Genomic DNA, 27,975 nt, shown 5'->3' with positions numbered 1-27,975 from the left:
CATCTGCCTCTTTACAATTTCCAGACATACAAACTTTGTTTGTAAGAAAGCTGGTTATATACAGGAAAAAGTGAACAAAATGAGGTGGTGTGTTATTTATGTGTCATATACAGTAAGTGATTCTGCTTCCCCTGTTACTGACTTTATTAGAAATTGCTAAATCTATCCAGGTAGTGATGGCTTATGCCTTTAATCCCAGCACTTGGGAAGTAGAGGGAGGTGAATCTGAGTTTAAGGCCAGCCTGGGAGTTCCAGGACAGCCAGAGCTACATAAAGAAACACAGTCTCAAAAATAAAAGATAAAAAAAATGTTAGGTCTAAAAGCTCTTTGTGTTGTCAATGGTAATATTTTTTTCATAATCTCTTACAACTACCAGCATAGTTTTGAGTGCATTCAGACGTGTGAAGTGGTTTTGCTTCTTTGGTTTTTTTTATGATTTTTTTTTTTTGAGCTGAGGACCGAATCCAGGGCTAGGCAAGCGCTCTACCACTGAGCTAAATCCCCAACCCCTTTTTTATGATTTTTGTTGGTACTTGGGATTGATCCTAGGTCCTCACACATAAATAAAAGCACACTCTCACCGAGTGACAGTCCCAACCCTATTTTTATAGTTTTGCCTTCTTTTTTCCCCCATAAGTCATCAGAGGTGTTCCTTGATTGGCTCCTGACTTCTCTGTGCTGAAAATTCCTTGGAGAATCAAATATTTTGCCGTGAAAAATGTATCTTGGAAGATTTGAGTGCAGTTAGAGTCTTGTCCTTTGAAAACACCTGGCATCCTTGACTATCTGTCAAATACGGAGAGTGAGAGAGTGGGAAGATATTTTTAGCACTTGTTTCTCAGGATCCATGCCAGGACCTTCTCTGAATAGCAAGAACTGGAACCAGAGCAGCTTCCAGGGGTTGGCTCTAGTGTCTTGCACTCAGGGATGTCAATGGTAAACCCAAGAAAGATGGAAAGTTTATTTTGAACTGTAGGCTCCCATCAGCCCATACACAGACGGGCTGTCCTTCCTCAGAACAGATGAGGTAGAAAGCTATGCAACCTGTTTCATGAAAGAGTTTTCTAGTTTACACTTAACTCTTCAGTCAAATCTCAGTATGTATCTGACACCACTGTAACTTCTTTGTGCTTCTGAGTGGCGTTTGCCCTTAGCCCACTTCTGTTCCTGTGTAGTGTTAGCTTGTGGTTTTGGGAACATTCCAGGTTCTTGAGTAGATGGAATTAAGAAGCTAGTTTATGGGGTTGGGGATTTCGCTCAGTGGTAGAGCGCTTGAGCGCAAGGCCCTGGGTTCAGTCCCCAGCTCCAAAAAAAAAAAAAAAAAAAAGAAAAAAGAAAAAAAAAAAAGAAGCTAGTTTACTAAGCTGGATGTAGAGGCTCATGTCTTTGATCCCGGCATTTAAGAGGCAGAGGCAAACAGATCTCTGTGAGTTCAAGGCCAGTCTGGTCTACATAATAAGTTCCAGGATAACCAGGGCTCTATAGAGACCCTGTCTTGAGAACAACAAAGAAGAGAGGCTAGCTGACTGTGCATGTGGGGTTGACTAAGCTTTCCTGCCCTCTCCGAATGTGATATTAACACTATAGATTACAGGGTTGGGGATTTAGCTCAGTGGTAGAGTGTTTGCCTAGCAATCGCAAGGCCCTGGGTTCAGTTCTCAGCTCCGGGGTTGCGGGGTGGGGGGTGGCATTGTAGATTATGACCAGCCCTCTGGGTTTCATTTAAGATTATTTTCTGGGGCTAGAGAGATGGCTCAGCAGTTAAGAGCACTGACTGCTCTTCCAGAGGTCTTGAGCTCAATTCCCAGCAACCACATGGTGGCTCACAACCATCTGAAATAGGATCTAGTGCCCTCTTCTGGTGTGCCTGGAGACAGCAACAGTGTGCTCATATACATTAAATAAATAAATCTTTTTTAAAAAAATAATAAAAAATTAAAAAAATAAATAAAGATTATTTTCTATTAGTAGATGTGTAAATGCATAAATGAACATTTCACATCTTTTGTCTTGTTTACTTCAAAATGTTCTCCATTTTTACTTGGTACTACATATTATCTGATTCTCAAAAGGATATCCTGTCCATAAAACCATTTGCACCTTGATCCTAAAGTGTAAGGTTTGGAAACCAAAGTAAAGACGATACACACTTGTGTCTGATTCTCCATGCAGTGTTCATCTGGCCGTGGAGAGAGATCTCCCTTCGTTCTTCTGCAGCTAGCATTGCTGTCAATACACCCTACTCCAGCCTGCCCTTGACTTATGGGAAGGGCAGATGGGACTCAGCCCCACGTCTGTGTCCACCCATGTTCTTGCTCATGGTGAAAATGAAAGCTGTGTGCATTCCCTGTCAGACTCAAAGAAGAGCCTTGTCAGAGAGAAGCAGCTGACTACATTCACTACCTGTAGCTTCTATGTGTGACCTACCCGGCATTGTGGCCAAACCTGTTGGATACTGGGTATCTGTTGCCAACTGACCACCGATGGCCTACAATGACCATCATCTGTGGCTTCATGTATTCCCCCTCCCATCTCTCTCCAGGGGACCATGAAACCCAGGCTGATCTTGAACTCTTGATCTCCCTTCTGAGTGCCAGAATCACAAGCACGAGCCACTGTGCCCAAACACTCCTAGCAATTTTTTTAAAAAGGATATCAGGGGGTTGGGGATTTAGCTCAGTGGTAGAGCGCTTGCCTAGGAAGCGCAAGGCCCTGGGTTCGGTCCCCAGCTCCGAAAAAAAGAAAAAGAAAAAAAAAAAAGGATATCAGTCCTATAGGATTAGGGCACACCTAAGGACCTCAAATACCTTTTGAAAGTCCTCTTCTCCAGCCAGGCAGCGGTGGCACATGCCTTTAATCCTAGCACTCAGGAAGCAGAGGCCAGCAAGTTCTAGGACAAGGAGAGCAAAAACAAAGAGCTGTGTGTGTGTGTGTGTGTGTGTGTGTGTGTGTGTGTGTGTGTGTGTGAGAGAGAGAGAGAGAGAGAGAGAGAGAGAGAGAGAGAGAGAGAGAGAACAAACACTTCTCCAAATACTGGCACTCTAGACAGTCTAGGACCATGCTAGGTGTGATACAGGGTCTGAGACTGGATCTAATCCAACTCTCTGTCTTGGAGCTGTCTGCCCTCTTCACACCTTTCCTTCTGTGCTGTGGAAAGTTCTGGACTTTTTTTTTTCTTGTTTTTCTAGACAGGGTTTCTCTGTGTAGTCCTGACTATCCTGGAACTCACTGTGTAGACCAGGACTCTACCTGCCTCTGCTTCCCAAGTGCTGGGATAGAGGTGTGTGCCACTATGCCTGACTGAATTCAAAATCTTAAGACCCCAGTTGCCTTTCCAACTTTTCTGGAAAGACCCTTTCTTCTCTTACTCAATATACAGCCCATGACCGTTCCATCTCCTTGATGGAACATTTCCCTTCCAGGCAACTGGGATCCCTTGTTGTCTTCTCTTCTTTCCTTTCTTTTTAAAAAGCTTTTTAGGCGGCTGGAGAGATGGCTCGGTGGTTAAGAGTACTGACTGCTCTTCCAGAGGACCTGGGTGCAGATCCCAGCACCCCCGTGGCAACTCACCACTATCTGTAACTCCACCTCCAGGGGATCTGAAACCTTCACACACACCTTCGTGGAGGCAAAACTGCAATGCACATAAAAATAAATAAATTGTATGGGGGAGGGAGAGGGGATAGGGGCTTATAGACAGGAAACCGGGAAAGGGAATAACATTTGAAATGTAAGTAAATTCTAAGACCTGGTGGTGTGTCGCAGAGCTTTGTCCAGTCTGCTCTGTCCTGACTCACCATTGTTCGCTCCTGCTGAGGAACAAGTCGGTCAGGAAGCCGAGCCTCAGCCATGGCATTTAAAGATACCAGGAAGACTCCCGTGGAGCCCGAAGTGGCGATTCACCGGATTCGAATCACGCTCAACAGCCACAATGTGAAGTCGCTGGAGAAGGTTTGTGCGGACTTGATCAGAGGCGCCAAGGAGAAGAATCTGAAAGAGAAAGGACCGGTGCGCATGCCTACCCAGACACTGAGAATCACTACCAGAAAAACACCTTGTGGTGAAGGTTTCGAGACGTGGGGTCGTTTTCAGATTAGAATCCACAAGCGACTCATTGACTTACACAGTCCTTCTGAGATTGTTAAGCGGATTACTTCCATCAGTTTATTGAGCCAGGAGTAGAGGAGATTGAAGTCACCATTGCAGATGCCTAAGTCAACTGTTTAAATAAATTGACTTAATTGTTAAAAAAAAAGAAAGAAATTTAAGCATAGAAATATATCTAATAAAAATGTTATTGTTTTAAACCATTACTGAGCGGCTCAATAAAATGTATTTTATGAATAATAAATAAATAAATAATGTTGTAAAAAAGCCTTTTTAGGGGCTGGAGAGATGGCTCAGCAGTTAAGAGCACCCGACTGCTCTTCCAGAGGTCATGAGTTCAATTCCCAGCAACCACATTGTGGCTCACAACCATCTGTAAAGAGATCCGATGCCCTCTTCTGGTGTATCTGAAGACAGCTACAGTGTACTTATATATAATAAATAAATAAATAAATAAATCTTTAAAAAAAAAGCCTTTTAGATTAGTGTGTGCATGTATGTGCATGTGTGCATCTTTCCTTTTTTCTTTTTTTTTTTTTTCGGAGCTGGGGACCGAACCCAGGGCCTTGCGCTTGCTAGGCAAGTGCTCTACCACTGAGCTAAATCCCCAACCCTGCATGTGTGCATCTTTATGTGTATGTGTTCCCTGTAGAATCCAGAAAGGATATTGGATCCTTCAGAACCAGAATAATGGATGGTTGTAAACTACCGTGTGAGTGCCGAGAAGCAAGTTTGGGTCCTCTGCAAGAGCAACAAATGCTCTTAACTGCTGAGCCATCTCTCCAACTCCCCCCACCCTTTTTGAGACAGGATATCTCTATATAGCTCTGGCTGGCCTAAAACTCACTATGTAGACCTGGCTGGCCTTCAAATCAAAGCCATCCTCCTGCCTCTGCCTCCCAAGTGCTGAGATTAAAGAACTGGGCACCATCATCCCCAGATGTCTTCCTAATATCCCTTTATTTGTTCCTCTTCCTGTTGCATGAACTCTTCCAGGGACACGAACATCTAATTACCCCAGATAGAGTATAAATGACAGACCAAAGTAATGATGCCAGCAAATCCAACTTGGCAAAGAAATTAATTTCTTTGGCCTACTTACAGAGCATGGTTGAAGGGCTACTCACAAGAACATAAATGAGCCCTAAAAATCTCAATGCAGCACAGATGACTCCCCCATATCTGCACAGATGACGGGCGTTACCCTCTAGTTATTTCCACCCTCAGTACACCCTCAGCACCTCCTGAGACCCAGAGGCCTCTTGCAGCCTGTCAGCCTACAGCTGACAAGGTTGTACAGGAAGGAACAGCTGGAATCTCAAGTGAGTGCCTTTTAAAATTTATTAAAAGATCATTTGCCAATCTTAACTGATTAACTGTAATTGTCCCAAGAACCAGATGGAACTTGGTTCTGCCTATGTCTTCGTACTGACCACTAGGTGGCGCTAGAGCCTGTGGCTTGAGGTGACCTGGTCGCCTGCACCCTTTATCATGCATTGAGTGAACTGTTAGGATTAATTAGAAACCCAAATCAGACTAATAAAATCCCCATGAAGGCTGATAACTCAGAGTGACTGCTATGATAGAGGAGGAAGGGAGACGAGAGAGCCTTGAAAGGGGGAACTGAAATGCCAGCAACTCAGGAGGCTGCTGCAGGACTAAAATTTGCTTGGTTGTTACTGTTTTGCCTTTTTTCTTTGTTCTTGTTGTTTTTGAGAGGGCCATAAAGACAAAGTATCTCTTAGCCCAAGCTGGCTTCTTTTGCCTTATGGTGGTGGATGATCTGGAATTCATCTACCTCCAGAGTATTAAGATTTCAGGTATGTGCCACCACGTCACCTTTATGTGGTGTTGGGGATCGAAGCTAGGGATTCATGCATGCTTGACAAACGCTGTAACAACTGAACTACATCCTAAGCCCATGCATTGCAAGGCGAGTCTGGGAGACGCAATGAGACTGCCTCTAAAGGGTGGAAAACCTAAAAGGGCGGCAGCAAAAACCTAACAAACAAATACACAACAGCAAAACGTGGATAGGAAGACTGGGGTAGTGGGGTGTCTCCCTAGCCAACATGAGTTCAATTCCTAGTTAAAAAACAAGCCGACAAGCTCTGTGTGGTTATGTACACCTGTAAGCCAAGGACTTGGGAGGTTGAGACAAGAGAATCGCAGGGCTGCACATTAAATACCAAGCCAGCTGCGGCTAAATAGTGAGACCCTGGTGTACACACACACACACACACACACACACACACACAAAGAAGGAGGGCTGTTGCAATCAGGAGAACCCAAGTTCAAATTCTCAGAAAGCTCGATGTGGAAGCATCTCTCTAAAACCTCAGTACTGGTGCAGACAGCTGGGAAGCAGAGACCGGAGACTCCTCAGAAACTCATGGGCCAGCAGGCCTGGCATGCACAACATTAAAAATGAAGGAATCTGTTTCAAACAAGCTGGAAATCAAGGACTGGCCCAAGAGGTTGTTTTCTGACCTCTATAACACATGCCCGTAGCATTCAGATGCCCACATTCACACATAGGACTACACACACACAAAAAAATGAAATTAAAAATGGGGTTGGGTGATGGTGATGGTGCACGCCTTTAATCCCAGCACTCAGGAGGCAGAGGCAGGTGACTCTCTGAGTTCCAGGCCAACTTGGTCTACAGAGGGAGTTCCAAGATGATAAGGGCTACGGAGAAACCTTGTCTCAAAATACAAAACAACAACAAAAATGAAGGCTGGAGAGATGGCTCGGTGGTTAAGAGCACTGACTGCTCTTTCAGAGGTCCTGAGTTCAAATCCCAGCAACCACATGGTAGCTCACAACCATCTGTAAGTTCCAGGGTATTTATGCCCACTTCTGGACTCTCTAGACACTAGGCACACATGCTGTGCACAGACATAATTGCAGACGAACATCCGTTCACATAAAACAAACTTGGAAAAAATTTAGATTACTAAAAGTAGAAATAGGCCAGGTGTGTGACTCGTGCCTTTAATCCCAGCACTAGGGATGCAGACACAGGCAGATCTCTGTGAGTTCAAGTCCAGCCTGGTCTACACAATAAGTTCCAAGCTAGATAGTAAGACCCTGTCGCAAAAGAAATTAAAGATAGAAATAATGACGGGCCACTTCCTCCAGTACATGATTTCTGATGTGTCTCCTACTACAGCCATGCCTGGGATGAACAGAACTTTGGGCTTGATTTGACCTGAAGCTGAGCGCAGGTGTGGCCTCCCCTCTGTGTGTTGTGCCAGGAAAAGTTCGTGAACCCCAAAAAGACCACCAAGACAAATCCAGACAATCGCATTAGGGTCCCTTTATTCAAGCTGGAGCATGGGCTCCCGGCCAACCCTGACACAGAAACCCTGAGCCTAGTTTTAGGCAAGCACTTAAAGAGGCAAGAAAGGGGTGTCTGGCCTGGCATACATCTGATTGGTGGGGCGGGGCGCATTATGGCCTTTAATGTAATTGGCTGGTGCTGGGAACCAAACGATAAACTTAACTTTTGTTTTCCTCCTGATTGGTGGTTGTTAGGAAGAGAAGTGTCAGGGGTGGGTTTGTAACCTGGGGGTGCAGATTTGTTGAGGAATAACCTGGAAACTGGTGCTAGACACAGGTTTTGTTGGGGTGCACCCTGGAAACTGATGCTAGGTACTGGCCTGTTAGTTAACTTGAGTTCAACCTTAAGTCAGCGTCTCTGAGATGGAGTCTGAACCCAGAAGATTCGGTCCCTCAGTGTGGTCTTAGGGGTCTATATTAGCTGAAGAGGGCTTTAAAACTCAAAGCCTTGGGGGCTGGAGAGATGGCTCAGCGGTTAAGAGCACCGACTGCATTTCCAGATAGACCTGGGTTCGAATCCCACCAACCACGTGGTGGCTCACAACCATCTGTGAAGAGATCCGATGCCCTCTTCTGGTATGTGAAGACAGCTACAATGTATATATAGAATAAATCTTTAAAAAAAAAATACTAAAAGCCTTTAGTCTCACCACTGCTGACCCAGCTGGTGTTTGTAAACGCTGCATTTGTTTGTTAGGGCCGCCATGACAAAATACCATACATTATTCAGCTTAAATATAAAGGTATTTTCTCCTAGTTCTGATCATTTAAAGGTCAAAACCAAAGTACAGACATAGTTAGCTTTTCTGAGGCTCTCACTCCTCAGCTTGCAGAGAGCCATTTTTCCCCTGAGAAACTGTGTTGTGTTCTTTTTTTTTTTTTTTTTTTTTTTTTTTCGGAGCTGGGGACCGAACCCAGGGCCTTGCGCTTCCTAGGTAAGCGCTCTACCGCTGAGCTAAATCCCCAGCCCTGTGTTCTTTTTTTTTTTAAAGATTTATTATATATATATGTATATATATATATGTATATGTGTATATATATATATATATATATATATATATATATATATATATATATACACTGTAGCTGTCTTCAGCCACACCAAAAGAGGGAATCTGATCTCATTGCAGGTGGTTGTGAGCCACCATGTGGTTACTGGGATTTGAACTCAGGACCTTTAGGAAGAGCAGTCAGTGCTCTTAACCACTGAGCCATCTCTCCAGCCCCCTGTGTTGTGTTCTAATCCTTTCTTCTGAATTGGAAGAAAAGACTTACTTAACTTTAATTAACCCTATAAAGACACTGAATAACTCATATTCTAAAATATTCGAGTTAGAAATCTCACCTACTGGGAGGATGTGAAACAATCATGATGACAAGGATGCAGGGATTTTGTATCTATCCATCCATCTATCTATCCATCCATCTATCTATCCATCTATCTATCTATCTATCTATCTATCTATCTATCTATCTATCTATCTATCTATCTATCTTAGATTAGGTCTCATTAAGTAGCCCAGGCTGGCTTCAAATTTGTGTTAATCCTCTAGCCTTCTAGAATGCTGGGATTAGAAACGTAAACTACTGTACTCACCTGAGGAACTTTGAAAATTTTGGGGTTTTATTTCTGCTTTTTGAAACAGAGCCTCTCTTCAGAGCTCTGGCTGTCCTGAAGCTCACATCACTGTAGTCCAGGCTGGCCTCAAATTCACAGAGATCTCTCTGCCTCTGCCTAAAGGGCACTACTGCCTGGGTGTGGTCTACCCAGACTGAAGTGCTGGGTGCACTACCACCTCCAGTTTTTATGGAGTTTTGGGTAGGGTTTTCTGTTTGTTTGGTTCTGGGTCTTGCTACATTACCCAGGCTGGCGCTGACCTCCTAGTCTCAAATGATCCCTCAGCTTCAGCCTTCAAAGTGCACAGGACAACAGGATTGCACCACTTCACTGACTACTTTCAGATTTTATTAAATAATTTCCCTGGCCCCGTCCACTAGGAAATAGGCCTGAGATCATTCTAAAACACTTTATACCCAGATCAAATACTTTTTCTAAAGTTTATTTTATTTTATGTATGAGTGCTCTGCTGCATGTGTACCTGCATGTCAAAAGAGGGATCCTTGTATAGACGACAGTGAACCACCATCTGGGAATTGAACTCAGGATCTCTGGAAGAGCAGCCAGTACTCTTTTTTTTTTTTTTTTTCTTTTTTCTTTTTTTCGGAGCTGGGGACTGAACCCTGGGCCTTGCGCTTGCTAGGCAAGCGCTCTACCACTGAGCTAAATCCCCAAACCCTAGCAGCCAGTACTCTTAACCACTGAGCCATCCCTCCAGCCCCCTCAAATACTTTTTTCTTTCTTACTTTTTTCTTTTAAGATTTATTATATGAGCACATAGTAGCTGTCTTCAGACATACCAGATGAGGATATCAAATCTCTCCGTTTTGTGAGCCACCGTGTGGTGGAATTGAACTTAGGAACTCCAGAAGAGCAGTCAGTGCTCTTCAGATACACCAGAAGAGGGCATCGGATCTCTTTACAGATGGTTGTGAGCCACCATGTGGTTGCTGGGAATTGAACTCATGACCTCTGGAAGAGCAGTCGGGTGCTCTTAACCGCTGAGCCATCTCTCCAGCCCCAGTCAGTGCTCTTAACCAATGAGCCATCTCTCCAGCCTTACTTTGTCTATCGTTGAGATGACCTTGTATGTTTTGATATACATATATATATATATATATATATATATATATATATATATATATATATATATTTGTTCTTTTTTTTTTTGGAGCTGGGGACCGAACCCAGGGCCTTGCGCTTCCTAGGCAAGTGCTCTACCACTGAGCTAAATCCCCAGCCCTTCGCAGTCTTATATTAAGTAGTATTTAGTGTGGTTATTTGATCTACTTTGTATGTTGCTAAGTCAGATGATACATTCTGTTGAGAGAAGGTGGAGTCTGTGTTCATAGAGTGCTAATCTGCGGTTTCTGTAGCCTGTGATGTCTTAGACCTGGCTTTGGTTACTACTGACATTAGTAGGATAAGTTGAAGAGTATTTCTGCTTGCATTGGCCAGCCTTCACTGCTGTGTCAAACTACCTGGGATTCTAAGCATGGATCACAAATTCATGGATCACAAACTCTGGACTACACTGTTGGAATATAATGTCATCATGGATATAAGGCAGTGGGGGTTGGGGAGGACAGGCAGTCAGGTATACAGTGTTGTATAATACCCACAGCCTCCTGGACTTCTGCCTCTGATAGACGGCCTGACAACTTCAAACTCATTATATTAGGGAGAGATAACTCATCAGTTAAAGCAAGGACCACTTTTCAGGCAACCCAGGGCCCATTCCCAACACCAACAGCAGTTCACAACTGTCTGTAAGTCCAGTCCCAGGGGATCTGACACTCTCCTTTGATTCTGCAGGCACTGCACACACATGACACATTAACATATATGCAGGCAAAACACCCACAAACACAAAATAAAGGGAAAAAAATTTAAAGTTGTTACGCCGGTAAAAGTTTTCCTCCTATCCAAGCCAAAGCCAGACAACAATGAGCTTCTGGGACCCAGGAGCAGGAATTGAGTCACCAGCATAGAACAAAGCTATTGAGAATTGAACTTTAAAAGATCCACTGTGTATGAAAATCAAAACTCTGGCGATGCGAAAGTACAGACCCTGAATTCACTGGGATCTACCTTGGGTAAATCCCTGAGACTCACTGTATCCTGCTTCCCCATATCTGTACTAGGTTGTTGTGATACAAAGAAGTTACATTTATAAACATGCTTTGTAAGGCCTGTTAAAAGGGTGGCTACCAGGCTGGCAAGATGTTGCAGTGGGAAATGGTCTGTGCCACCAAGCTGGACAACCTGCTTTGACTTCTTGGAACCACAATAGGAGAAAAGCCTTTCTCTGACTGTCTGTCTGTCTGTCTGTCTGTTTCTGTCTGTTTCTCTCTCTCTCTCTCTCTCTCTCTCTCTCTCTCTCTCTCTCTCAGGTTGTCCTCTGACCTACACACTACACAACAAACACACACACACACACACACACACACACACACACACACACACACACACACGATGTAGCGCCCTGACACCCGTACTCAATAGCAATACCTTTTTTATATGAATGAAAATGCAGCTATTACTAATCACGGATAGGACCTGCTATGGTGATCTCAGGCCATCTGCTTGAGGCAGAAGATCCTGAGGCTCTGGGTATTGTACAACACTGTGCACCTTGCTGCCTGGCCTTGTCCCCATTGCCTGACATCCATGATGCCATTCATATTCCGTTAGTGTTTCTCCAGAAGTCCATGCAGCCCACCTGTGCCCTAGCAGAATCTCCAAAGAGGTGACATCTGAGAGAGTGCTGGGTCAGGGACCACACCAACTTCAAAAGGGCAAAGTGTTAGCTTGTAAGGCCGTGCTTTAGAATGGCTGAGTAACCTGTGTGGGCATTTGACGATGGTCTACATGTCAGTCTTTGATTTGGCTATGCTAGAAATTCAGTGATCCTGGTGGGACTATGTAGGCTTCAGCTAGGCCCAAAATACCATGGTAATTTGCCGCCTTTCTGCTCCACTGTGACCTTGTCTAGAGGCAGACTTGTTCACAACAGGACTCAAGTCAGCCAAGGGCATCCACCACAAGCCCTCCTCTCTGTCTGCCTTGCCCCAGTCTTAGCCCAAAGTCACATGGGTAAGTATAATGGGCCCTGGGGCTGGCCTCATCCTCTCACACTGCCCTGACACATAAGTCACACCTTTCTTCCTGAAGGTACAGTGCCAGCTCACTCCTCCATGATCCCACCAGTGGCATCTGTCTGGTGAAGAGTTCCTTCCTGCTTTATGTTTAATTCATAGCTAAGGTTTGGGATGAGCTTCCCAAGAAAGAAGAGAACTCCCCTGGGGTCTTGCCCAGTTCCTGCCTGCTTTACTGGCCCACTGCCAAAGTCCCAGCCTCCTCCCCATGACTGGGGCTGGGGAGTAGAAGCTGTCCATGGGCTTGGGGGACATTGTCCCTGCCAGGGTACAGCCATCAGTTGCTAATCCCACAGCCCTGGAATGTCTGCAGGCCAATCAGCAGGGTCTTTGGGGGCTCCCCGAGGGTGCTAATAATCCGACAATGATTAGCAGGGGCCACAGGGTCAGCGCAGCACACTGCCCTGCTTTCTGTTGTGGAGCAGGCTGGCCAGACACTGAAGCGGGAGTAAGGAGGCATTTAGAAGGAGGGTTCTACGTCTCTTTTAAAGCCAGTGTACCATGGAGGGGAGGCTGTTTGGACACAGTGATGATTCACTAGCTTCTTCCTTTTGTCTGGCAGCTTAGCCTGACTCCCTGAGACTGTGAATAGCTTCATGAAGCCTGGGAAGCAAGCCGGACGGCTGAGAGAAGCCATGTCTGCAGCACCAGGCAGAACAGCCATTCAGCCCGAGCCCTCCCTGTGGCTGGGAAACCAGAGCCGGTGGCTTGGTCTCTTGCTTCTGCTCCTGCCTCTCCTTGGCATCACCTGGACAGAGGTGCAGCCACCCCAGCTGCCAAAGCAAGTTCCCATTGTGCAAGGTAAGGGATACCTGGGCAGAGACAGAAGATGTGCTGTTGTGAGTCTGAGAAAGGGTAGCAAGGGGATTTCTAGGCGTCAGGAACCCAGGACTGAGCCCTGTGTTATGCTGATATGATACGATGGGGGAAGCCATTAGGATGATGGCGGGGAGGATGGAAGGATACAGGGAAGGAAGAAGGATGAAGCAGATTGGTCCATGGTTGAGGTTAAGGAAAGATATTGGTTAGAGCCTATAGCTAAGACCTCAGAAGAAACACAGTGGTAGAAAGGCCTGTTTCTAGTCCAGGATCCGGGACTGAGTTTCTCATGCCCCTCTGCACCCCGCAACCCCCAAATATCATCTTCCCACTCCCAAGCCAGTCACTCACAGCACTGTTCTATGCTTGGTCTGTCCTCACCCATCTTCCTGCCTCTCTCCTGTCCTCCTTCCGTCTCCGTAATGGGATTTCTTTCCTACACAGCTCCCACTGCCTCTCCTCATCTTAGATCTGTGTCCTTGGGCTGGGGTCACCCTCACCTGGCTATGGCAATGTCCCAGGAGCTGCTGGTCATTGGCTTAACCTTCTCTCTTGGCCTCCAGCCTTGAGCAGGAAGGAGAGTTTCTTAATCCTCACAACACACAACCGTCTGCGCAGCCAGGTCCACCCTTCCGCAGCCAACATGCAGAGAATGGTGAGTGGACCCAACTGCTCTGGGTCAAGAGGGCTGCCAGAGGGACTGAACCCCAGAGTGAGCTCAGGAGGCCTTTCCAGTGTCCCTTTCACCAGGGGTGCCATGGTCTTGGTCGTTGGGGAGCTATGTGCTTTCTTCCCTCGGGGAAAGCCATTTGTATAGGAGATCAGGGCCGTGGGCAACTCACTTTCCTGGCACTCTGTCACTACGGAGATCAACAGATATGGAAGGAGCCAAGGTCCTGTCCCCGACCCATCCCCGGAAAAGGAGCTACACAAAGGAATCCAGCAGAGAGGATGGAGAACAGAGAGGGAGAAGACTCTCACTGGGCTTTGGGGGTGGACTGGTTTGTGACCAGGGTTTTTCTAGCAAGTACTAGAAGACCTCTAGCAAGTTCCTCATTTGTTCACTTACTTGCAGTTTAGAACCCCCACAATGGAGGCTGCACCAGGGTTGGTTGGGGCTGATCAACCTGCAGTCTTAGACATGCTGCCTTCACAGTCTGGGACACCCCCACTCCCATCCCCCCACCCCCCGCCACCCACAGCTGCAGCCCACGTGAACAGACCTGGGAACAAGGGTGGGATGGGTAAGGGAGGGCAAGGTTCCCCATGGCTACCTCCCATAAAGTCCTCAGAGGTGGACAGCCACAGTGGGCAGTGACCTTGAGAGCTCAGGGGTCAGTTTCCCAGGAGGTGGGGGAGGGTCTGCTTCTCTCCCCTGCCCTGCTCTGTGTCCCAGTGCCCATGTCCTGAGCAGCCAGGATTCAGGATTTTCCAAGCTGCAATACCTAGCCCAACCCTGCAGCCTGGAGTAGACTCTATGATTTACTGACATAGTTTATATCTTTCTTGGGGACCCTTGTTTAAATGGGCGTTGAAAAATCAGGTTTGACCAGATGGGAGCAGCAGAGTTCTTCTGACTGTGGCTAGGGCCAGCTCTTAAAGGAAAACACAGCCAAGCCAGCCTGCAAGTCTGGGCACTTTCTAAGCTCAGATTATTAGATGTGGCACATGACATCAGAAGCCCAGTCCCTTGCCTTCTATTTCCTATGAGATGCCAAAGGTGCCTATTGCAAGGCTTGGAAGATGGAGGCACAATTTTTTTCCCTGACCTATCTTGGGCAGCTCTGGAGGTCCTGCCTCAACCTTCTGTGGCTCTGTGCAGTGAGAAAACTACACCGATCTTTAGGCAGGCGAGCATGGCCCTGCTCACTCTGACCTGGCACCCCACGGACACTCAGAGCCAGGAGGGAGCTGGCTCGATGCCCATTTGCTTCCTTCCCTGTTGTCCAAAGGCCAGTCGTAGTGGTTAGTGTTGATCGTGCCAACTTGACCAGAATCACCTGGAAAAGGAATTTCACTGAACAACAGTCTAGATTAGGTTGGACTGTGAACACATCCGTGGCGAACGGTCTTGATTATGTTAATTGATATAGGAAGACCCAGTTTAAAAAATGGGTGGCATTGGTCGAGCATAGTAGCAGACGCCTTTAATGCCAATACTTGGGAGGCAAAGGCAGACAGATCTCTGTGAGTATTAGGCCAGCCGGATCACAAGACAGCCAGGTCTGCAAAGAGACCCTGTCCCCAAAACACCAAGAAAAGAAGCAGGTGGCACCATCCCCTTGACTGTGGGTATGACTAGCAGCTTCAAGTTCCTGCTACCTTGATGACCCTGCAGTGCTGGCCTGGAATTGTGAGCCACATAAGCCCTTTCTCCCCTGAGCTGTCTCGCAGTAACTGGCAGGGGAGCAAATATATCACCCGAGGATGTCCGTTCTTGTCACTCCCAGGATTGGAGCGAGAGCCTGGCTCAACTAGCCCAAGCCAGGGCAGCCCTTTGTGGCACCTCAGCCACTCCGAACCTGGCAGCCACCCTGCGGAACACCCCAGACGTGGGCTGGAATGTGCAGCTACTGCCCATGGGCTCAGCCTCTTTTGTGGAGGTGGTCAACGTCTGGTTTGCTGAGGGGCTGCAGTACAGACATGGGTCGGCCGAGTGTGCCCACAATGCCACCTGTGCCCACTACACCCAGGTGAGTATACTTCAGATAAGGCGAGGCTAGGGCACGGTCTCCCCAGTCATCTTCCAAGAGGATACACTTTATCTTTAAAAGGCGAGGCTAGGGCACGGTCTCCCCAGTCATCTTCCAAGAGGATACACTTTATCTTTAAAAGGACGCCATCTAGGGCTGGAGAGATGGCTCAGCGGTTAAGAGCACCCGACTGCTCTTCCAGAGGTCATGAGTTCAATTCCCAGCAACCACATGGTGGCTCACAACCATCTGTAAAGAGATCGGATGCCCTCTTCTGGTGTATCTGAAGACAGCTACAGTGTACTTATATATAATAAATAAATAAATCTTTAAAAAAAAAAAAAAAAAAAAAAAAAAAAAAAAAAAAGGACGCCATCTAAATTTAGATGTTACCACACCAGAGCCCCTTCCGTTCTCAAGAAAGTCCCTTTCTTTGTCTCCTCCATTCGACAAGTATGGATACTTATCGAATCACAAAACCTGACACTGTTTGAGTGGCTAAGCACAGCACTGAATTCTCAAGGTTTTCACGCCTTTAGTATAGATATCACGATAGTAAATGACCCGTGAAATCAAGACCCTTTGTCTTGTTTCCTGTTTTCTGGAATAATTTATATGATATTTGTTATAATCTTTCCCTAACATCATTGAGCCTTGTTTCATTCTGTATTTGTGTGTTTTCTATGTGTGCCTGTGTAAACAGACTATGTTTGTTTTGCTTTATAATACTAATTAATTAATTCAATATCTCATCTATTTATTTGTGTGTGTGTACATGTGTGTGTGTGTGCATGTGTGTACGTGTCACGCACATGTGCCCTTGCGTGCCACAGAATATATCTGAAGCTCAAAGGACAACATGTAGTGATTGCCTTTCCTTCTATTATGTGGGGCTGTGGGATTGAATTAGAATTAGACGCAAGTGCCTTGTCTGATGAGACATCTCCCCAAACCATTGTTTTGTGTTCTTGATTCGACTCCTGGCTGTGCTTTCTTAGGCAGACCAAGCTGGCCTTAAACTAATAGTGATCTATTTGTTTCTCTCTCTCAAGTGCTGAATTACAGTGGAGAGTTATCAGTCCATCCTGGTTCCTCTGTACCTCCTTCCAACCTCCACCTCCCACCCCTACCCCCCTACTCCGAGACAGGGTTTCTCTGTATGGCCCTAGCTATCCTGGAACTAGCTCTGTAGACCAACTGGCCTCCACTGGCTGGCCTCCAACTCACAGAAATCCACCTGCCTCTGCTTCCCGAGTGCTGAGATTAAAGGCATCCGCCACCACTGCCAGAAACTTCTGATGTGGGTTTTTATCTTATTAATATGAAGTCTTTTTTGGTTTTGGTTTCAAAATCTTTTTTCTTTTTTTGAGACATGGTCTCATGTATTCTAGGCTGTCTTTAACTCTTACAGTTAAGAGTTCTTCAAGGGGGTTGGGGATTTAGCTCAGTGGTAGAGTGCTTGCCTAGCAAGTGCAAGGCCCGGGGTTCGGTCCTCAGCTCCGAAAAAAAAAGAAAAGAAAAAAAAAAAGAGTTCTTCAAGGGTGGCTTTGAACTTCTGGTCCTTTTGTTTCTATCTCCCAAGGTTGGGATATCAGGTAGGCACCTGGTTTTGCCCAGGGCTTCATGCGTGCCAGGAAGACATTCTCCCAACTGAACTACATTAATTAAAACATTTCTAGTACATGAATTTAAGGGTTTTCAACTTCTAATTTTTCTTCCTTTCCTCCCCACCTTTCTGTTTTAGCCAGGGTCTTCTAGCATAGTCAGACCGGCCTCAAACTTATCTCAATCACCCTGTCTCACTTCTTAGTCCTCCCGTTTCACTTTGGTTCTGTTGTTTCTTTTGAGACAGGGTCCCATGCAGCCCAGGGTGGCCTTGAGCTTACCTTGTATTGTAGCCCAGGCAGGCCTTGTGAACCTCTTGTCTCTAGCTTCCAAGCAATGTGACTACAGGAGTGGGCCACCATGCCCAGCTTCATCCTGTAAGTTTTTACATTACGTAAGGCTGGTCTTATTGTTGTTGTTGTTTTCAATGGTGGTTCTGGGTTGTTTGTTTTGAAGTATGTAATTATTTTTTCTTTTTATTAATTATATATATTACAAATTCTGCCCTTTCTTTCTCCTCTAGTTGTGTAGTTTTAACATTTTTAAAGATTTATTTATTTATATTATATGTACGAACACACTGTCACTGTCTTCAGACACACCAGAAAAGACCCCATTTCAGATGGTTGTGAGCCACCATGGGGTTGCTGGGAATTGAACTCAGGACGTCTGGGAGAGCAGGCAGTGCCTTAACCACTGAGCCATCTCTCCAGCCGCAATTTATTCTTATTTTATGTGCATTGGTGTTTTGCCCGCGTGTATGTCTGTGCGAGGGTGTCAGATACTGGAGTTACAGGCAATTGTGAGCCACCATGAGGTTGCTGGGAATTGAACTGGGGTCCTCTGGATGAGCAGTCAGTGTTCTCACAGCCATTTCTTTGACCCCAAGTCTGTGTATGTGTAATGCTAGTGATTCACACTAGAGTCTTGCATGTGATAGGAAAATACCACTGAGGTATAATTCTAACTCTAAAATTATAAAATGTATATCGTCTAAAGTAAGACATGGTGCATGCCTGTAAACCAGACTTAGGAGGTAGAGGCTAGAGGATCAGGGGTTCAATGTCATCTTTGGATACATGGAGAGTTTGAGGTTAACCTAAACAATAACTGTTAAAAAAAAAAAAAAAACATGGGCTAGTGGACTGGGGAATGTGGCACAATGGTAGAGCACATGTCTAGTATGTACCAGGCCCTAGCATAAAAGGACAGTCCATAAACTGAGCACAGTGGACCATACCTATAATTCCAGCATCTGGGAGACAGAGACAAGTGGGACTCCATGAGTTTGAAGTCAAGCTGTTGTTGGGGATTTGGCTCAGTGGTAGAGCGCTTGCCTAGGAAGCGCGAGGTCCTGGGTTCAATCCCCAGCCCCGGAAAAAAAAAATTGCTCAGTGAAGTCAAGCTGTTATACATGGTGATTTCTTGTCCAATGCTGCATCCTGCATAGTGAGGACCTTTTCTCTCTTGTCTCTATCTCTCTGTCTGTCTGTCTGCCCCATATAGATAAGGCTTGTGGCCATTTTTACCATCTTATACAAGGCCCTTGATATCTGTCTTTCTTTGGTAACTATTTCCACCTGTCTATAATCGTCCCTCATCCCTCCTTTTGACACTTAGTAACCCTAATTCTACTACCTCCTTCATTCCAAAAGCTTTCAATTCTGATGGCTGTGCTCAGCATAGCCACTAACCCGGAGCCCTAGGCAGGTAAGGGAGTCATCTGTCCACCTGGACGAAGCCAAACCCTTCCCAAGGGTGCACTGCCTGCCTTGTGATCTCCCAGACTGAAATAAAACCCATCTGAAAGTGTCTCTGAGCCTTGTGTTCTCCGCAGCTTGTGTGGGCCACCTCCAGTCAGCTGGGCTGTGGGTGGCAGCCATGTTTTGTGGATCAAGTGGCCACGGAAGCCTTCGTCTGTGCCTATTCCCCTGGGTAAGTCCCTCACCACAGGCTGGGTGGTAGCTGGGAGTAGGGGTGGGTGAAAGGACAGGGAAGCTGGGGCTGAAGGTAGGAAGGGTGGATGGATGACTTTTAGTTAGGGTGAGATGTAAGCCCAGCCACCCAAAATGCCTTTAGACCTTGGTGTGCATGGGAGACAAGAGGATGAAAGGAAGAAGGTAGAGTTGATTCCGGCCGTGCAGAGCAGGACTTGTTCATGAATTCTCCTTCCTGAATGTGTGACCCTACTCAGAGGGAATGTGTCCAGGAATGATACAAAGTCACCTCTTGTTTCCCAACTGCCCTACCTGTCACATCCAGCTTCCTGAATCCCTAACTGGGCCAGAAGTGCTAAAGGGGCCCATGGGGAAGGGAGCCAGGACCCATTCTGCTCAGGGCTCTTCCTGAGCTCTGTCTAAAGCTCCTGCCTTGCCAAGGCCAGGTTCTCCAGCCCCTCTGATGTTTTCTCTCACAGAGGCAACTGGGAAATAAATGGGAAGATGATCGCCCCTTACAAGAAAGGCCCCTGGTGTTCCCTGTGCACAGCCAGTGTCTCGGGCTGCTTCAAGGCCTGGGATCATGCAGGGGGCCTCTGTGGTGAGTGTCCCACCCTATTTGCCTCCTCCTGGAGCAGCAGGTACATGAGACCTTAGAATTGGTGAGCCTGGGGTGGGAACTAGCAGCCCGAAGGGCTATCCCCGAAGCCTTGGCCTCCACACCTAGGAAAGTACCTGCTGGAAAGAGGCCCCTTCTCAAAGTTACCTATTCTTCTTACCAGAGGTTCCCAGGAACCCATGTCGCATGAGCTGCCGAAATCTCGGACATCTCAACATTAGCACCTGTCGCTGTCACTGTCCCCCTGGCTACACAGGGAGGTACTGCCAAGGTGAGGACCCAGTGCCCATTCAGGCTGTCCTGCAGGGTGATCATGAGGGAGATTCGCCTCAGGAGGCATATACCTGTCTTGTGGTGTGTACTGGTACAGTGGGATACCTGGAGGGCTGGGGTGGCCAGAGACTGGAATGTTCTGAGGGAAGCCTCAGGTACATTAAGAGTGTATTGACTACTGTTTTTTTTTTTTAAACATTTATTTATTTATTATGTATACATCATACAGCTTTCTGCCTGCATGTATGCACCTGCAGGCCAGAAGAGGGCACCAGACCTGATTATAGATGGATGTGAGCCACCATGTGGTTGCTGGGAATTGAACTCAGGACCTCTGGAAGAGCAGTCAGTGCTCTTAACCGCTGAGCCATCTCTCCAGCCCTGACTACTGGTTTTTACAGTGCTTACATTCACTCAACAAAAGCTCATTGAGCCCCAACCATGTGTTATACATGTGATTTAAAACATTCAGGGCTATAATCCTAGTATTTGGGAGACTGAGGTAGCAGGATTGTCATGAACTCCAGGCCAACATAGGCTATATAGTGAACTCTAGGAGAGCTCAGGCTATAGATAGAGTAACACTCTGACTTTTAAAAAGGGCCCTTTAAGCTATCTATTGAAACAAAGGTAGAATTAAGAAACAGAAGGGGTCTCTCTTGTCCCACTGCCCACTTTTCATGACCTTACGTCTTGTGTTTTTTGTGTTTTGTTGCTATAAAGAGACACCATAACCATGGCAACTCTTATAAAAGAAAACGTTTAATTGAGGCTGGCTTACAGTTTCAGGTGTTCAGTCCATTATTATCAAGGCAGCCAGGAGAAGACTGTCTGTGTGTCACACTGGGCAGAGCTTGAGCATATATTACCTCAAAGCCCAGCACCCATAGTGACACACTTCCTCCAACGAGGCCACATCTCCCAGTAGTGCCACTCTCTGGGCCAAGCATATTCAAATCCCCATGTCTTCCAAACCTCAGTTTGCTTCTCTCTACAAGGAAAATCAAACCAAAGCAGCCAAGGATGGCCATAGCTGGAAGCCCCGTCATGGGCTCTGTCTCTGGGAGCGTAGTCTTGCTGTGGCTGGCCTGTGAGGTGAGCATGGGGTCTAGGAGGTTTGAGACGGAGCACTCCACCTGTCTGCTTTGTTCTGGCAGTGCGCTGCAGTATACAGTGTGTGCATGGCCGATTCCAGAGAGAAGAATGTTCCTGTGTCTGCGATATCGGCTATGGCGGAGCCCAGTGTGCCAGTGAGTTCCAACTCACGGTTCTTCTCGGACCCCTCTTCGGTGGGGTGCTGGATCTGACTTTATCAGCTTGTAAGAGTCCATGTGTCAAGCTATTACCAACTCCTTGTTCAGGAAAACCACCCAAATATCCTGGACTTGATCACAGTGGGGTATTTATACCAGTGGAATTAGCAAATGCTATAAGCTGTAGACCTTTTTTTTTTTTATGATATTTTACTTGTGCGCATGTGCCACAGAGCAGGTGCTGATGTCAGAGGACAATTTATGGAGGTTGACTTTCTCCTTCCACTAAATGGTTCCCGGGGATTGAACTCAGAACATCAGGCTTCTAGGCAGCAAGTGCTTTTACCTACTGAGCCATCTCTCCGGCCCTGGATTCCCCAGCCCCCCTCTTTCTCTTTCTTGAGAGATCTCGTACTTTCAAGTTTACCAGCACACTGTTGTCTTCTGCCCACTTCCATTTTGGAATAGTTAGCCAGAGGTTGGAGCATCAGGAGTATCAGAAGCATAGCTCAGCCTGTCAGGAGAGGGTAAGGGTTCTGAGGTCAGCACACAAACTCAGGTTCTCCTTACTCCCGGCAGCCAAGGTGCACTTTCCCTTTCATACCTGTGACCTGAGGATTGATGGAGACTGCTTCATGGTGTCTCCCGAGGCAGACACCTATTATGGAGCCAAGATGAAATGTCAGGTGAGGGCTGACCCTTGCCTTCCCGGGGTCGGGGTCTCAAACAGGGTGGCAATGGAGTGGCTTTGGCCCAAGAGATAGTTCCTTCAACTTCCCCTGGCATCGCTTTCTTCCTTAGTATAAAGCAGGAATCATAGATTCAAGCTCATGCAAGCTAGGGTCCCACCTAGCAGCCAGGAACAAAGTCCTACCCTACTCCTATTTTAGGAGCTGTCTTGACTCAGCTCTGGCTTGACATGTGGGGATGCCAGGTCGGGATAGCTAGAACACAAGGTTTTCTTTCTTTCTCCCTCTCTTTCTCTCTCTCTTTCTTTCTCTTCTTCCTCCTCCTCCTCCTTCTTCAAGATTTATTTATTTATCATATATAAGTACATTGTAGCTGTTTTCAGACACACCAGAAGAGGGCATCAGATACCATTACAGATGGTTGTGAGCTACTATGTGGTTGCTGGAATCTGAACTCAGGGCCTCTAGGAAGAGCAGTCAGTGCTCTTAACCACTGAGTCATCTTTCCAGCCCAACACAGGATTTTCTAAAGCCAGAAACCCAGATTTTCCTTGGTCTTTCTTGACTTGATAACACTGACAATTGATCCAAATCTAGTTAATACACTGAGTGACTGAGACAAAGGCCTTTTGAGAGGAGCACCAGGGGGTTGGAGATTTAGCTCAGTGGTAGAGCGCTTGCCTAGCAAGCGCAAGGCCCTGGGTTCAGTCCCCAGCTCCAAAAGAAAAAAAAAAAAAAAAAAAGAGAGGAGGACCAGGCTCAGCCTATGAGCTGCCAACTGGGCTATGTGCACACAGGATTTGGAATCCTGGCTGTGGAGGGGCAACAGAATGGGTAGAAAGTTCTGGGCCTGAACTCTACAGTCTGTCCCATATGACTCAAAGTGGGGTTACAGGGAAAAGGTGGGGTGTTAGCCCAGATTGAGAGCCAGAAAGTGCAAGACATCCTTGCCTTCTACCTGGACCACCTGGAGACCACCAACAAGGTGACTGACAGTGACTTTGAGACCAAGAACTTCTGGATTGGTGAGTGCTTGGCCGTGGAAGGGTGTGGTAAAGTGGGAGGAACTGAAGCTCTACAAGGCCCCAGGAAACATGGCCTATGTAAGGGTATGGTAAGGGCTTGGAGCATGGGTCAGTAGTCAAGACAATCCCCTTCCCTGGGAAGAGGGTTGCAGGGAGGGAAGTATCACAGGATGGGGAGAATCCTGAAAAGAGATCTTTAACAACTGGGAGCTCAAAAGACATTAGGCAGCAGGCTTCTGCACTCTCAGATAGTAGGCAACCTTGGCTACCCTGGTCCAGGGCTCACCTACAAGGCAGCTAAGGACTCCTTCCGCTGGACTACTGGAGAACACAAGTCCTTCACCAGTTTTGCCTTTGGGCAGCCTGACAATCAGGGGTGAGTCTGGGATCTTTACCCTCTTCTGGGTCCACTTCCCACTTGGGCCTGCCTGGTTGAGCTTCTGATGCCACTGAAAAACCTTCACCCAGCCTATACAGGTCTGGATCTGACCTGGTTGTAGGTGCCAGGGAAGCCTGGGCCCAGCTGATGCAAATCCAGGTGAGGGAAACACAGAAGGCACATTATATAGAAAGGGGACCCAAGGAGTCTCTGCCCATCTATCATTGCCATTTGCACTGATATCTGGTCCCCGTCCCTCACCTGCCAACTGCCTGCATCAACCCCATCATTTCTGGTACCCACCCATCTGCATCCTTCATGCAAACCTCCACCAGCTGACCCACCAGCTGTCCCGTACAGAGAACATCTGGCTATGTGGCATTTCCCTGGTCTTCAAAGCTCAGGAGTGCCACACAGGGACAGAGATCACCATCTATAGGAGTCTATAGGATCTCCAAGGTCTTCAAATATCTCCCCAGCACACCCTCATGGCAGTCAGGCCTAACTGGACTTCTGGCATATATTCTCTTGATGGCAGAAGGGTGTGGTCCTGTATATTCCTGCTGTGACTGAGTGCCAGACTGGGGTGGGTGGAGGGTTACAGAGAAGACTTCCTGGCTTCCGTATGGAGAGCTGCAGTGTATGGGGAACGGAATGGTCACTGACTCCCAGCAGCCCCGGCTGCATGTGTTGCAGCACCAGGGCCTCACGGGTGCAGGTGGCCTAGTGGGCTGGAGGGTTTGAGACGCTACTAGGTTGCTAATTTCATCCCTCCACCTAAGCACTCTTTATCTTGACCTCGCAGGTTTGGGAACTGTGTGGAAATGCAGGCATCTGCCGCCTTCAACTGGAATGACCAACGCTGTAAAACTCGAAACCGTTATATCTGTCAGTTTGGTGAGACCCCGCTCTCAGCAACCTTCCTCCGTTCCCTTTCTCCTGGTGGGCTAACGGCCTGTGCCATGTTGCTAGGCTATCCAAGCCATAGGTACAGAGTGTGTCTGGGTTCAGAGTCAGAGGTGTTTTCCTGCTCAGGGCCTTGCATTTGCAACTGTCTGGGGCCAAAGGGATGATGACAGCCCGGATTTGAACACCATGTTCCTGCAGAGGGACAAGACAGGACCCATATCTCGCTTGGGAGTTTTCCAGGGTTCCTCTCCTTCTATCATGAAAACTATCACCTGGGGAATCTGTCCGACTCCCTTACTGTGCCTGAATTTCCTACAGCCCAATAAGATCTGGGGGAGGAGGCAGAAGTAAAACCTGGACCAACATCAGCTCCCAGCATCCACGTATTTGAATCTGGAGTTCCCCAAGAGATCACAGCCCTGGCTTCTTCTAAATGAGTATAGCATCGAGAGAGGAGGAGTCATTCTATTATGCTTCCTTTCCAGCTCAGAAGCACTATTCCCAGTGGGAGCCGGGGCCCTGAGCCTGGCCCAACAGCTCTCCTGCCAGCTTCTGAATGCACAGACCGTTTCCTTGACTGCTCACCTGTGGGAAACAAGTGCCTGGCTGGGACTGAATGCCCAACATCCTGAGCAGTCTCAGACCTAACGCCATGCCGCCATGCCATATGCTGGGTAGGATAGTGTAGGTTGGTGTCATTATGCAGGTGAAGGCAGGTACAGGGTAGAATGAGATCTGTCATTGGATGAGAAGGAAGGATGGGCGGGAGAAAAGTTTTAGAGAGGGAGGAGACGGGAGCCAGGGGGAGAGCAGCTGAGAGAACATGGAGGCGGATGTTAAGATTTCTCTCTGCACATTTACAGGTTGTTATGACTATTCTTAAGGAATAGATGTGTACAGGATTCTGTGTGTCTAGATGAACAAACTATGTCTTATGTAGGTGGGCAGTTTATATCCTTATCAATTGGTTGTAAGTTAGTTGTGTGGATGCATTGTACACTGAGTAATTAACATATAAATCTGGTTGTTGGGTTACAGTTTGTTGAGTCATGACTTCACTGGGTTGTTGGGAGTGCGAGCAGAGTCAGTGACAGGAAGCCGTGCTTGGCTATAGAATGCTTGGTGCTGCGCTAGCACAGCCCGCTGAACACCATGTATGTGTCAGGCATGGTAACATCTCACCGAGGGGACAGCGCATGAAAGCAGCTGACAGAGAAACAGCTAGAGCTCTCGGATCCACACTCGGAACCTCTCGGGAACCAGTCACGAGCTTTTTAAAATTATACTGCAACAGGATAGTGGTATAACCTGTGGGAGACCAATAGGGAGTCCTAAAGGAGCCTAGCATGGGAAGAGAAGCTCCAGGATCCTAAACCTGCTTCTGATGGGAAAGATGGGCTTCTGTGGGGTCCGAAAGCAAAAGCCAGAGCCAGTAGCCAGGAGAAGCTGCTCTGCTCCATCCAGACAGATTCCCTTGGGCTGCTGGAGTTTTCAGGACTAGTGGCTTTACAGGGGATTAAATGATGCTCTGCATCAGCCGATTTTGCAATTCATCACCCCCCGCCCCCGTGTATTTTATTTCACTTTTGTGTTGTTGTTGCAGTTATTGTTTTGTTTTCTTGTGCTGACTGAGTTCAGGCTGGCTTTAAATTCACCTTGTCGCCTGGCCTGGCCTGGCCTGGCCCCTAACTCATAGTAAGTCTCCTTCCTTAGCTGCCTGAGTCCTGGGAAGATCAGAAGAGGCTTTCCTGTCAGTTTCCTCTTAGTCCTCAGTCCCTCAGGCTCCCCAGTAACATAAGAGCAGACTCTCTTTGCTTCAATGACTTCTCCTCTTTCTCTCCTCTCTTCGCTCCTCCTCCCTCCCCTCCCCTCCCCTCCTCTTCTCTCCTAGCAGCTTCCAGCATTGTGCCTCAAACAGTAGGACAGAGACTACCCTGCAAATCTGGGAAATGCTGTGTGTGTGTGTGTGTGTGTGTGTGTGTGTGTGTGTGTGTGTGTTCCTGTGCGCACGTGCATTCATTCATGCCTGTGCATGCATTCGTCCTTGCATCCGAGCGTGCGTGTATCACCTTATCATCAAATATCATCTTACATTTGAAGAAATGCCAGCCGAGAGGTTGAGTGACTTGCCCAAAGTAACAAAGCTGAGAAACAAACCCAGTCAGTTTGGCTATCATTCAATCCTTCTATTTTCTTTCACTGATATAACCTGTTTAATGAAGTCAGGGAGGCACAGAAGAAGGGCTGCTGTTCCTTCACTCGTAATATGGACACATGAGGGGCTAACCAAATGCCTATCTCTGTGGGGTTTCATCTGGGGACTTTATTTTTCTTTGATGTAGCAAACTCTTCTAGGCCAAGGCATCTGTTTCCCCCCAGTCTATAAAAGTTCATTATGTGGTTATGCCTGCCAGAACCAGGCCTCAAGAATTACCCAGTGTTTCAGATCCCTGCATGGAAGGGCCCTACGTTCTTGCCATATCCGCTGCCTGTAGTAAGAGTCGTACTGGGGAGACAAGCAAACTTAGACAGGCAACCTTAAGCTGTTCGAGAGTCAGGTACCAAAACAATCTCCGCTGGGAACTATGCCCTTGCTTGTCTGACCCGAGGCCCCGCCTACTACTCTTGCTCCGCTCCATCCCTTTGGGATAGTCTGGTCCACCTCCCCATTATCCTTATCTGTCCCACTGCTCCTTGAGTTTGTCACCTGGCCCAAGCTTTTCTGCAGGGAATTGGTGGGGAAGTGACATGTATGCCACTTTGCAAGGTGGGTCCTCCGTGGGCAGGCATGTGGGAGACGGTAGTTCCTCACGGGGACTGGAAGAAGTGGAACCTCGGACGCCAGACACTCCCATCCCAATCTCTGTGCTCAATAGGCTGGGCTGCCAGAGGTGGCAGAAGTCCAGCAGAAGCATAGTCACTGCTAGGGTCTCAGGAGGTGTAGAGATATATATCCCACATAGCCGTCAGTCCTAGGGAAGTATACGGGTATTCAATAAACATACATTGGCTAAGGCATCAGAAAGATTTTGTGCTTCATTGTAGATTTCTGCTTGTAGCCTGGGTTTAGTGTCATATACCTGTGATCCCAGTGTTCAAGAATTTAGGGCAAGGGGATTCTGCATTCTGGGCCAGCCTGGACTACATAGCGAAGGAGTTGGGAAGGCTGTATTTTGCTTCTCCTAGGATGGGAGGGAGATAACAGGAGCTAAGCATAGCCCAAATTCAGAGTAGCCAGTTCATGTCTAAGAGCAGAAGAGTGGAGAACAAACCATCTGGGCTTCTCAAGACAAAGATTTGTTTTCCTTGGAAGCAAGCAGACACCTTGGCACACTTTCTGGCTTAAGCTGCAATTCTAACTGTGGTTCTAGAAGGCCCTTTCTGGGTCAGAAGCCTGGTGGTTTTGTAGGTTTGGTTGCAAGCATCTGGCTGTAAAAACCTAAACGTACTTATATATTTGCTAATGAATTTTGTCCATGTACTGCAGTATTTGTATGATGCATTGTACTGGCTGGTTTTGTGTGTCAGCTTGACACAACCTGGGG

At 47.1% G+C, this 27,975-nt stretch overlaps 2 protein-coding genes across 4 annotated transcripts; both read left to right on the top strand.

Moving 5' to 3' along the window:
* Window positions 1–3,756: 3,756 nt before the first annotated feature.
* Window positions 3,757–4,183, top strand: Rps20l6 (ribosomal protein S20 like 6). Its single transcript, XM_039098246.2, has one exon. It carries the CDS (start codon window positions 3,851–3,853, stop codon window positions 4,181–4,183), a length of 333 nt encoding a protein of 110 aa, XP_038954174.1. The 5' UTR covers window positions 3,757–3,850.
* Window positions 4,184–8,586: 4,403 nt separating this feature from the next.
* Window positions 8,587–25,467, top strand: Clec18a (C-type lectin domain family 18, member A). 3 transcript variants are annotated; one of them, XM_039098245.2, is made up of 13 exons: window positions 8,587–12,167; window positions 12,792–13,030; window positions 13,612–13,703; window positions 15,499–15,741; window positions 19,184–19,281; window positions 19,763–19,884; window positions 20,066–20,173; window positions 21,333–21,494; window positions 22,008–22,114; window positions 23,013–23,142; window positions 23,422–23,518; window positions 24,327–24,418; window positions 24,916–25,467. In XM_039098245.2, exons 2-13 carry the CDS (start codon window positions 12,826–12,828, stop codon window positions 24,951–24,953), a joined length of 1,494 nt encoding a protein of 497 aa, XP_038954173.1. In that variant the 5' UTR covers window positions 8,587–12,167; window positions 12,792–12,825; the 3' UTR covers window positions 24,954–25,467. The 3 variants fall into 3 exon arrangements, with proteins under 3 accessions (XP_038954173.1, XP_038954172.1, XP_006255674.1); XM_039098244.2 differs by having other exon boundaries at window positions 8,587–12,677; XM_006255612.5 differs by having other exon boundaries at window positions 8,592–13,030; window positions 21,333–21,425.
* The last annotated feature ends 2,508 nt before the right edge of the window (window positions 25,468–27,975 follow it).

The sequence above is a fragment of the Rattus norvegicus genome, chromosome 19, assembly GCF_036323735.1.
Source record: "Rattus norvegicus strain BN/NHsdMcwi chromosome 19, GRCr8, whole genome shotgun sequence".
Classification (NCBI taxonomy): domain Eukaryota; kingdom Metazoa; phylum Chordata; class Mammalia; order Rodentia; family Muridae; genus Rattus; species Rattus norvegicus.
This window is presented reverse-complemented; position numbering and strand designations above follow the sequence as displayed.